We start from the raw sequence: 11,569 nt of genomic DNA, 5'->3' as shown, positions 1-11,569 counted from the left end.
ATATGCACACGGGATATTTTTTTCATCTATTTACTTTTTTTCCAGGTGGGGTTTAGGCTTCCTGCATGAAAACCATTCCAGTGTAGGTTCTCAGCTTGCCACCAACTCGTGCAGAAGGCTCTCAAGCTGAAGGAGCAAACCAAACAAGCCCACACCGGGGCTGAAGACAAGAATGACACATACAGGTTATTCTGAAATATAACTTAAATATCTCATTAAATATCTTATGAGCTATGAGAGGTCTTTGGGCACTGACACAGGCTGAGAGAGGAACACCTCAGCCCTTCCATCTCTGCTGATGAGAAGATCAGCAAGATGGGCATTCCCTGGGAAAATGCTGGCTTTTCTTACATCCCCCTTCCACAGGTTGCCCAGAAGCAGGGATTCCAATCTGATTTCAAAGGGAACACAAATTAAAATACCCCTTTTTTCCCTTTTAGACTCTAAAAGGCTCGTTTTATGCAATTGAAGGCTCATTTAGCTTCTCAACCATGGATTTTGATCACTCTGGTGAGTGAATATTTCACTATGCACCAGCCAAGCCACTTCTTCCCAACCAGCAGCAAGCAGGCAAAACTCAAAGTCAGGGCTCCACAAGCGCTTTTGAAGGTGACACTGCACCAACCTCTTCTGTGAAATGACCTAAATATCCCTCTTTTCCAAGGTAGTGTTTTGAAACTTAAAGGACTTACTAAACCCCTCCAACAGTCAGTCTATTGAGAGGCTCTGGCTCGGGTCCCACATTTCATGGCCAAGTCCAAAACACCTCCCAGTGCCCCATCCTCTGGTTGCCCTCATGACCCCACAGATCCATCATTGCTGCAGGGGAAATGATCCTTTTGTTTTTGCCCCCAACTCAGACAAAACCAAGACAAAAAGGAAATGGATCCCTTCAGTTTTGTAGTCCTTTATTATTTTTTTTTTAAGTTGATCCTCCCATAGTAATGTACTGAAATGCGTAACAGTTACATTGTACAAAGCATTTAAAGAAAGTACCTCAACTTGCCGATTATTTCAAAATGAGATTATAAACAAAAGGAAAAATAAATCTGGTCCCTCACTAAAGGCCAAAAAAACCCCCAAAAAAATAACTGAATACCTTCCGTTATTTATTTATTTTTTTAAAACATAAATTTGGAACACTTCATCTTACAAATAGGATTAACATGAACATAACATCACACAAGCTCGCAGACAACCAGCATAAAATATTGGGTACAGTTTTTTTAATCAGAAGAATCATGCTTTCATGAAGAAATTATAACTGTTTATACAATCGAATCAATTTACTGTATTACAAAAAAAAAAAAAAAACAGAACAAAACTAAGTCGCATCTATTAGTTATTTAGTTCATTAAAAGGCAAAAAAAAAATAAAAGAGGAATGTAAGAAAATTTCAAACACTGTTTTGCACTCCCATATACACAGATCAGTTCACCTCACTTTTTTTGGAAGTACATGGGTGCCTTACGTCGTAACGCAGTGGGGGACTGGAGCAGTGCTGTTTGTTACAGGAACAGTGCTATTGTAATCAACAAACAATCGTTTGCCAACAAATAAATACACGGTACACACAACACAAAGGAGAAATTAAGAGGGTAGGGGGGAAAGGAAACAATACAACAAAATAGTGACATGATTGTCGAAAATTAAAGAATCTCCTTACAATGATTCGAACTAGTGGTGCTGTCGATGAACGCGGTGCTTTCACGGAATTATCTGGATGATTTAGCTTCTTGGAGTAGTGAACATTCATAGTTTACAATATACACAAGCCTCTTATGTATTGTTTCTCAGAGTTCTTTCTTTTTCTGCCATTTTTTTTCTCCTCGTTTTTCCTTTTTTTTTTTAAACAATGCAGTTGAGAAGGTAAAAGAATTATGGAGAGAACAAAATATTCCCTGTTACTTCTTTCTACATTTACGATGGATAGTGTGCATTTGATAGAACTATTTTCTTTCCTTGAAGGGCTAAAATGCATAAAGCTTTAATGAAGAGATTTGTACATAAAAGCAACTGTTCCCAATCCTGTGTCAAACTATCTTATACAAAAAGAAAATCAATTCAGTTCCTACTTTAAAGGAGTGCCCATGTGTGTATCAATGCAGTCTTAACCCTCCTGCCCCTGCCCCTCAAAGCCGGGTGAACTGGAAGACACTTTTTCCCGGCCCCGTTTACGTAATCCACTGAAACAATTTTTAAATTTTTATTTTTTTTTTAAGTCGCATTGATCCTCCAGAAGTCAGCAGCTGCCTTTGCTGTGCAAAACAAAATATTGAGAATAAATAGTTTCTTTCTTTTTTTTTTTTTTTCTTTAAAATTATTCCGTTTAAGGTCACCGGACTTTAAATGAGTGACCCTGCAGATTTATAAGGCATTCTGCTCAGCAGTCTTTTAAATAGTCATATACGAAAGAGCCATGCTACTGGTTTGGACTTGGTCCCATCCTCGGAACGACGCCGCACTGTCATACGTGGCTGATGGACTGGATGGCGCTGGATTCCGCGGCGGCTCTCGCCATACTGTGCCACATGTTGGGAGAACTGTGGGGTGCAGAATGGAGGGAGTCCTTCTCGGAGAGAGAGAGCATCATGGCATAGGCCTGCATGGGGACAGAAGAGGGACAAGGAGGTCACACTTCTGAGCTTGGACCTGCGCCACCCGTGCGCGGCCAGGGCGGCAGGCAGGCTACAGCCATGGGGTTCAGCTTATTTAAAAAAAAAACTGACTAAATGCTTTAGGTAAAAACCACTGTCAACCCCTTCACTGACACTTTTGACTCACTAATAGTAATAATAATTTCTGCTTTCATCTGGTTTCACAAAGCTCAGAGGAGCCTTTAATAGTTGACAAGGTCCCAAAGTCTCCTTTGCCTTCAGATTCTTGGCACAGGAGTCTCTTTTCAAGAGGCTGAGGAATCACATTATCCCTTGTCTCGTCCTGTATTTCACCAAATGTAACAGTCTCCTTTGCTGACCTTTCCTACATGCATATTCTGCAGTTTTTAAAACAGGAATCTTTCAAAGGGGCTAAAAAACCCCATTTTAATTAGTTAATGTTTAGAAAACGGCAAAAAATAGCACCAGGATGCCATTTCAGTTATTGCTGTTTGTAAAACATGCTGAGGAGCTAAAGGTGGTACCATCCATCAAAAAATAAAAAAAATACCAAAAAGCCAAGCCAGCCAGAAGATCAAGTCACATCCCTGTGAGGCTGCAGCTAAAATCTGCAGCATCAGTGTCAGCAGAGTGGGACTAGTTCTTACTGTGGCATTTCTGAGGGCAGCAGGCAGAACAAAAATAGTAAAAAAAATAAGAAAAAAGTATGGAAATCTTCTGCTCTCCGGGACCAGAGTGCCCTGCCATGTCTCTAGGGTTCAGTGGGATGTTGGGTGAGCCTGAGGTTTGTGGACATGAAGCTGTCAGCTCTGTCTGACAAAGCTGGAACAACCCTGCCTGTCACACACTAACAGCTTAATCCTGTGGGTATTTGGTGACAGAAATATTTTAACTGAGTTAAGCTTTTACCTGGGATTTGGATTTCCTGTACAACGGTTGCTTGAGGTCCTCTGGCAGCTGGGAAGCATTGAAAGCTGCCAATTCAGCTTCACTGTATTGATTTTCTTCCATTTTCCTCATTTTGAGGCTATCTGTGAAGTGCCTTATGTGGTCCAAAGCTGAAAGTCCAGTCTTATTATACTCCTCTTCTTTATACCTACAAAAACACCATGGAGGTTTTAAATGTCAATTAAATGATCCTCTCTGCGTGCCCTCATCTTAGATTTACACATCTGAGAAATTTCCCCCCTTTTCACATTCATAAACCACTTTGCCTCATGGAATGGCGATTCTGAAGTAAAAGGAATTCCCTTTTCTGCTCCAAAGAAAGGGCAGTTGAGTGGGGGAGGGAGAGTTTGCCTCTCTCATGGTGTCTCCACAGCCTTTCACAAGGCCATTATGAGAGGTCCAGGACGGCTCGGGGAGCAGATAACGTCTCTCCCATGGAACTGTCTCACCCTGCTTCCTGTCTCACCCAGAACCTCACAATAGCTCCCCAAGCACACTCAGTTTTCCTAACAAGGGCTCCAGCCTGCACGAGGAGGCTGAGAGCAGGGCTGGTGCTGACCCAAACACGGACTCAGGTCACTATTGTGAGTGGGGAAGCGGCCGCTCTGCAGCGGTTCCCACAGCAGCTGGTTTGGTGCTGGCACTCCTGCGTGGTTTATTGTTCCTATCCCGCCTATCGGGCACACCAATACTCGGAAGGAACCAACCTGCCAGGGGAAGCTTTGCAGTTCATGTCCAAAGCCCTCGTTTCCTCATAATCCTCCTCGGGAGTGCCCTCGTGCATGTCACTCGTCGCGGGCTCTTTGACTGCCTTCCCTGCCACTTCGCTCTCCTCATCCTCTTCATCCATCATTACTTCATCCTCTGCCTCCTCGTCGTCCAGCAGATCCGAGTTCTGGCTGGCTACCATGGCTTTTTCATCCTTAAAGTGGCTGCCATTCATTCTGAAAGGACCAAAACAAATGCAAGCTATAAACACAGATCAGATATGAAAGCTTCTCATGGGCAGACTCTTGGAGGCAGATCTGAAAAGCATCTGTCCCAGCAGAATAAAGTGATTTCTGTATTTTATATCTTGCTTAGCTTCAGACATTCAGGCAGCATTGGAGAAAATTCCACTCAGAAATCAGTGGGACGTTACAGCACCATCAGCATGGGATTTTCCTGTTATCCTCCTAAAACTACTGTTCTAACAAGAGGCGAGTTCAGATAACCATTCCAAATTTTCCCATGCATTATTTCATCTCAAGTTTCCAATCATATATTTAGTCTGGGCAAAACAACTCACTGCCTTTGAACAGAAGCTGTAGGGGCCAAGAAACTTTGAAAATCGGATCTGGCATTTTTTAAAAAAATGACATCCAATATTGCATTCAGAATTTTAAAGTCAAAATTACATGCATAATTAATTTTGCCCACTACCACCCCTCTGGAAACCATATTGCTTCACTGAATGTATGGATTTCATACATGGGAAGCTAAGAGACTTCAGCTGGAGACCTGAAGAGTGGTCTGCAATGTCACCTCCATGTTGAACTAGGTTATTGACTCATTTGAAGGGTAAAAAGCAATGAAAAGAAAGGTCATAAGGCAATTTAAGTGCATTTATTCTTATTAAATGAGTAATTACAGCAATACACACATGGAAAACCATTTGGTCTACAAACTGTTATTACGCTGCCCTTTGCTCTCAGACAATGACTTCTCTTAACTACTTCCTACGGGATTTTTATCAAGGACATAATACCCACGCTGAAGTAGGGGTTGTTTGGTAATGGTCTCAACCCTGTAGGATTCAGACTGCATTGTGTCCATCACATCAAATGAGAACTAAAGAAATTCAACACGGCCTCAACAAACACCCAACCAGAGGCACAGGGACATGAACAAGCTGCACCCATTCGAGCCCCCCCAAAATTCGTGCTACCACCGTATCTGCCCCCACCACGTCATGCAGCACAGAGGCCTTGATTCATCTATTGTTCTCATTGTGCAAAAGGTCCTTAACTCTTCCAGGAATACAGTTACAAAAATGGAAACCTTATTGTCCGCACGCAGTTTGCCTCAGACTCCGTGTGCTTCAAACTGTGCGGGACAATATGGGACAGACCCAACGTTGGAGCAAGATAAGATGAGCCCTCACAGCCTTGCTGGTGTTTGACATTTGACTTTTTGAGGAGCAAAGCTGGTCTCTGCCACAATAACAGCACCATTTTCCTGAACATATTAGAGTTTCATCTATTTTCTGAGCAAATTCCAGCTGACTGCCATGAGTTTAGTATTGCATTGAAAAAAGCTCTTGGGAACTGAGTCTGTCTTTAGAAGAGTATCAAAAAAATCTGAGGTTGTGCAGAACAGGGAGAGCTGAAGCAGCCGTCTCTCTCTAAGATCATCAGAGAAATATCTCTTTATCATCTTTTATTTAAATAGGCAGAAATAAGAAATTGTTGAGCTCAGTCTGGGCTGCCAACTTGCTTGTTATGCTCAATTGAGGCCGCTAGAAATGAAAGGGAGATGGACTACAACCAAAGTAACAAAAGCCATGTGATTAAGAAAACAGATTCTCTAATTATGCTTTCAAATGCAGCAATTTGCCAGGGATAAAATATCCGTCAAGAGCAGTCTGAAGTGCCAAATTTAGAAAGGAAACACTGCACAACCCAGCAACCTTTCCACTTTGCTGACTTCCTGTCGGAGGACATGTTGAGACCAGATGTGCGAGGAAAAAAATCCCAAGCCCTCATTGCCAATCAAGATGGAATGAAATTTGAATATGCATGTAATCACTTAATCCAATACCATAGTGGAAATTGTGTCGTGTCCACCCTTTTTATCCCTTCACAAAGGCATCAAGAAATTGAGGAGACAGCAAAGTTTGCCACCAACAGTAGGAATTTTTTGATGTTGATAATGCAATGTCAATTCAAAAGGGAAAATAATGCATAATGCAACACCAACCCCAAAGAAATATGTGGGGGCTCCGTCCCACAGCCTTTTCTGCTTAGCTGTACTTTTATTAACTGAAAATATTTAGAAGTGGTCTCTCTTCTGTTAGTTCAGAAGAATTTAAACACCCATATACTTAATAAATCTTAGTAGAAAAAGCTCTTTCACGTGCTGGAGCTCTGTGGACTCCCAGCGCCCACCCGCAGCCTCACGGGCTTTTGGCTACTCAGCATCTTTCTTGGGATTGAGTTACTTACGGGAAAGGACTTCCAGCTACAATCTTTCATTTGATCCAAGAATTTAGCCCTGTCTACTTTATTAATTACACATTTAAATTGCACTTAAATCCTAAGGCTCCATGCATCTAGCCACAGGATGTAGAATTCACCTGTTCTGCCGTGAATGTAAAGAGAAGGAATTTTTCAGCAGGCTTAAATTAACGGCGGGAGCCTGAAACTGAGAGCTCCAGATACAAGGAGAAATGTGTTCACAGATGGAATCTCTTGTCCAGCATCTGCCACTTGGAACATCTTCATGCACAGTGGGGAGGCAATCAACACATTTCTTTTCCTGAGACACCAAGGTGGCCACTGAATCAACCAGATTCTGAAATAACTCTGGCTCCAGACACCATCAAAAGTGAACAATCAGGTCTGCAGACCTGGAAAAGGAGTGGCGGGCACCTTCTGAAGGCAGATCACACACAACTCACCTCTCCTCTGAGTTTTGGGGGGATTGATTGTTGTGGTTGCTGTTTCCAATAAAATTCCTAATTTCTGTGAAGTAAGAGTCCTCCTTGTCATCAAGGATTGCCCCTGTGCTTTCCAGTTCTGAGTGAGGTGAAGATGTTGCAGTACCTTAAAGCAAAACATATGATTTTTTTTCTGCTTCTTTACATTTTCTATATTTAACCATTTAAATCAAAATGAAATTGAAACTCTGGTTGATACGGGTGAGAGCCAAAAGCTGGTCAGTGTGAACTATCAGCTTTTGGCCATAAAACGAGTAATTAGTGGGCAAAGGTGATTTCCAGCCAAAATGACCTGGTTCCACGCTGGGTACCATTTCCATGATTTATCATCACTTTTGCCATGTCCCTATTTCAACATCTCCCTCCTGCTCCTTGTGATTCCAAGACTGTCCATAGATAACTGTCCTTCTTAGACCAATGGCCCAACTGAGCAAATGGAACTTAATTTTTATCTATCAATTATGCAGATTTGTTCAAAATATGGAGCAGCCATTGACATATTCACTGAGAGCCCAGTGTCAGATGCCTTTCTCTGAGCACTGGGGAAGGGACAGCTCTGCATTCACTGCATGCCCATGGTTGTCTCCACAGAGGCAAAATGCAGACTGAAAGGACTGCAGAGAGGGTTTTCATTAAACCCTGCAGACACCCAAACCAGCCCAACGCCATCCCCTCCTGCCACTGCCTGTGCTGCTGCTGTGCAGTGACCAATTTGCTTTGGGGCTTGAGAGGCACCAATAGCTCCACAATAGCCAGCGCTTTTCAGCTCCTGACAGTGGGAATATTTCAGAAGGTGCCAGGAAAATCTTTCAGAGTGCCCCCTGAGACTCTAAATCTAGGACTCCTATTGAGAGCCGAGCGATTGCAGAGATGGGATTAAACCAATTTTCCCAGTCTGTTCTCTAGACGCTATGGGTTGGCTTAATTAAAACCAAAAGAAAAGACATCATCCAGTGGTCTTAAGTTATACAAGGGGAGAGTTTATGCTGGGATTTTCAAAGCACTTTAAACGTCAGCAGAGCTGAGGCACTTACATATTTTGCTACCCCCCACCCGTTGGAGCAGCGTGTGCCTGTGGCAGTGCTGACAGGGAAGGGGCAGTCCCTGCACGTGGGACAGGGAGCAGGCTGGGGAGGGAAAAGACAGGAGGGAAAAGACACAACATACCAGACATGTTGCCGTTCTCGTGCTTTTTTAGATGTCTGTCAAGGTTGGTTTGTTGACCAAAACACCTGTCACACAAGTGACACTTGAATGGCTTCTCTTTATTGTGGATGTTGCGCACATGTCTCTGCAGGTTAGAGGATATGCTGAAGGATCTGTCACAGTATTTGCATCTGAAAAAAACCAACAAAACAAGTGGGCAGGAAAGAGTTTGTTAGTAGCTGGAAATGTAAGATTTGTCCCAAGATACGTGAAGAGCCTTCTGGGCTCAGGCTCAGCACCCAACCACAGTTCCTTGTTCCCTACTGAGGCTCAATCCTCCCTGACATAAAGACAAATTTTGGCTAACTAGAGAGCTGTGCTCTTGGAATGGAGACACAACTTCTATGGTGGGGTTTTCAGCTTTAATTCATACTAGACTTTATATCTTAAGTACTGCCTCTAGGAATGAGCATAATATTTCTGAGCTAATGGCATCAAATTAGCTATGGTAATTGAGTCTCATGTTTTTAAAACTGTTGCACGCAAAGTTGGGAAGTTTGAAAACAGTAGAGCAATAACTCTATTGTTTCATGTGCTGCCAATACAATACAATTAAACACTTTTGGAAAAAACATGAAACAGATCTCTTCTAATGCTCAAATAAGGTAAAAAGGGCTATTTCTTTTCCTATTCTAAATTATACTGTGTGATTAAATCTTTTCTTGAGGAATTAGCTTGCTTGATTGCTAATCCCAGAGGAAATTCGGTTATCTTGCAAAAACCAGCAATAAACAATCCCAACCTTTAATACTGTGCCAATGTGAGTAGTTTAGTCTATCACTCTGGTACCAGAGGCATCAATTTTCATACTCTGCAGCGATTTGGAGTCCCTAAAGCCTTTACTGTATTGCTCTTTAAGCCATTACTAAGTCATACTATAACTATTCCAAATTCTCTGGCTGGCAACCAGCCAAGAGTCTTCACCACTTTAGTTTTTCAATCTTTTACTTCTCCCGTGCCTCTCTTACACTTGTCAAGGATGTAAAATTTTTTTTAGTGCTGAAATCACCCATTATGCTACTAATTGCTTGTGGCTTTTATGCAGTGGACGGGTATAACATGCATCAAGACCTCCCTTCAATAAAATTAGATGTGAATCTCATTTCCCAAAGAGACTAGATGCAAAAAACATTGTTTCCTCACAAACAATGAGCTTACTCTGCTCTTTACAGCTCATAAAATGCAGAAATCTGTGCATTTGTTTTACTGGAACATGAACTGGCCTCTTTCCAGTTTAAATTAGCCTTTCATTTTCAATAAGGTGAAGCTTTATACACATTTCTGCATGTGACCGTCCTGGATTCAGTATCACACACATGTTCTTATCAACAGGAGAGTACACCCACATGGGTTTTGGTTAAGCAGACCTCAGAAAGGATCCAGATTAGGCAGGAAACAAATAAATATAGTAATGCCTTTGCAACCAGGACCTTTCAGAAATCAGATGACTGACAAATCACCCAAATTTAGGCTGCACATAACACCACAGCAGTCCAGTAAAAAACATTTTTTGCAAGGGAAAATAGGTCCATGAGCCCTACTGAACATCACTTCAATCACTCTTGTTCAGCAGTGCCAGCCACCCTGCCAGCAAAGGCAGGACTTGGGGGTTGTGTTGGGAAACTGCCCCAGCCCAAAGGACTTTATTAAGACCAAAACTCTCCCCCTTTCTGCAGCTCCAACACCGAGGATCAGCACAAAACTCTGACACCAAAATGCAATGATGGGTCCAAAGCTAAGTAGGAAGGGCTGGAGCTGGTCCAGCAAGGATGTTGGATTCCCTGGCTTTATCCAGAGAAAATGTCTGCATTGGAAGGGACCCCAATGGCCACAGCACCCAGGGGTGAGGGTGTGGTACCTGTAGGGCTGCTCTCCAGTGTGCGTCCTCAGGTGACGCGTCAGGTTTGCAGATCTTGGGAAAATCTTGCCACAGTATCTGTGATAAGAAAATGTTTGATAAGATAACACATCCTTCAGTGGCTTCATCCCAGTTTGAGCTGGATGCACAGCCCGAATGGAATCATCACAGTATGGTCCCATTGCTTTGGGGCAACAACATCTCAATAAAAGCACTCTGCAAATGTAAGGGATCTACACACACACAAGACTGGGGCTGGAACTGCTGGCACCAACCAGCTTTGCTTGTGCAGAGGCAACGGTTATATGAAAAACCTGTTTTAAGATCACCCCAAGGTTCTAAGCCCACTGGGTGATTATCAGCCTCATTCAGATTTGGAATCAAGAGAATCTGTTATTAAAGCCTCAGACTTCTGCCTCTGTGTAAGCAAATTTCAAACCTTTCAACCAATTCTACGTGTCAGCAAACGTGACACCGCTCTGTGCATTGAATAGGATCAGAGCAGACAAGACTCAAAGACCTAATCCATCAAGGTATGTTTCTATAACAACATGTCTTGAAAGAAGGTGACATGTTTTCAAAAAGATCAGATAAACCGATATGCCAGTGTCAAACGCCTGCACATTCTGGAGATGATATAGAGACCTAAACAGTGCAATTTAAAAACCATTCTCCAAACTCGATAACATGTCACAGGAAAAATAATGGCAAAAAAAAATAAAATTATTGTGAGCTCTCCCCTTCATTCAAGTAGCATATTAATATTCAGTTTATAATTGGCCCATTCTGTTGAGGACATTGAACCCATTTTTGCATGGAGGCAGAGCACACACAGCACTCTCTTAAGCGAATGAAGGTGGTGGCAGCTCCATGCAATGACTTTGAAGATTGCATCCCTTCACTTTTAACATTCCATTTATTTTTTCACAACGTGATGCATAAGCCTTCAAAATACCCACACAGCTAATTCCACTCTCCTGGACAAAGCTCCCATTCATTTTGGGTGCACATTCAATGACTATCTTCATTGTGGTTTTTTTTTTAAGTCTGCACACACAAGTCCTAATAAGTCATGTATTTTATCACTGATCCCTTTGGATATTAAAACCAGAAGCCAGAGAGAAAACACGTCTGTAGTTTACGATAAAAAAAATCAATTATGAAAGCACGCTTTTATATATGAAAGTGATGAGAAAATTTGGAAAAAAAAGAATTGTTTATTTAATGGTTTCCACCTCATTT

General features: G+C 42.2%; 1 protein-coding gene and 1 long non-coding RNA gene across 9 annotated transcripts in view; one reads left to right on the top strand and one right to left on the bottom strand.

The window, feature by feature from the left end:
* LOC113459006 (uncharacterized) overlaps window positions 1-7,295 on the top strand; it is a 31,143-nt gene extending 23,848 nt beyond the window's left edge. For both annotated transcript variants that reach the window (XR_012581684.1, XR_012581683.1), the window contains exons 7-8: window positions 46-185; window positions 2,335-7,295. This is a non-coding gene — a long non-coding RNA (uncharacterized LOC113459006). The remainder of the gene's footprint in view (window positions 1-45; window positions 186-2,334) is intronic.
* MECOM (MDS1 and EVI1 complex locus) overlaps window positions 2,240-11,569 on the bottom strand; it is a 321,931-nt gene continuing 312,601 nt past the window's right edge. For all 7 annotated transcript variants that reach the window (XM_074547472.1, XM_074547473.1, XM_005484750.4 and 4 more), the window contains 6 exons: window positions 10,328-10,405; window positions 8,431-8,600; window positions 7,225-7,369; window positions 4,274-4,510; window positions 3,528-3,714; window positions 2,240-2,602 (listed from right to left, as the gene is read on the bottom strand). In XM_074547472.1, the coding sequence (XP_074403573.1) occupies window positions 2,468-2,602; window positions 3,528-3,714; window positions 4,274-4,510; window positions 7,225-7,369; window positions 8,431-8,600; window positions 10,328-10,405 (952 nt within the window). In that variant the 3' untranslated portion in view covers window positions 2,240-2,467. The remainder of the gene's footprint in view (window positions 2,603-3,527; window positions 3,715-4,273; window positions 4,511-7,224; window positions 7,370-8,430; window positions 8,601-10,327; window positions 10,406-11,569) is intronic.

The sequence above is a fragment of the Zonotrichia albicollis genome, chromosome 9 (assembly GCF_047830755.1).
Source record: "Zonotrichia albicollis isolate bZonAlb1 chromosome 9, bZonAlb1.hap1, whole genome shotgun sequence".
Lineage (NCBI taxonomy): Eukaryota > Metazoa > Chordata > Aves > Passeriformes > Passerellidae > Zonotrichia > Zonotrichia albicollis.
This window is presented reverse-complemented; position numbering and strand designations above follow the sequence as displayed.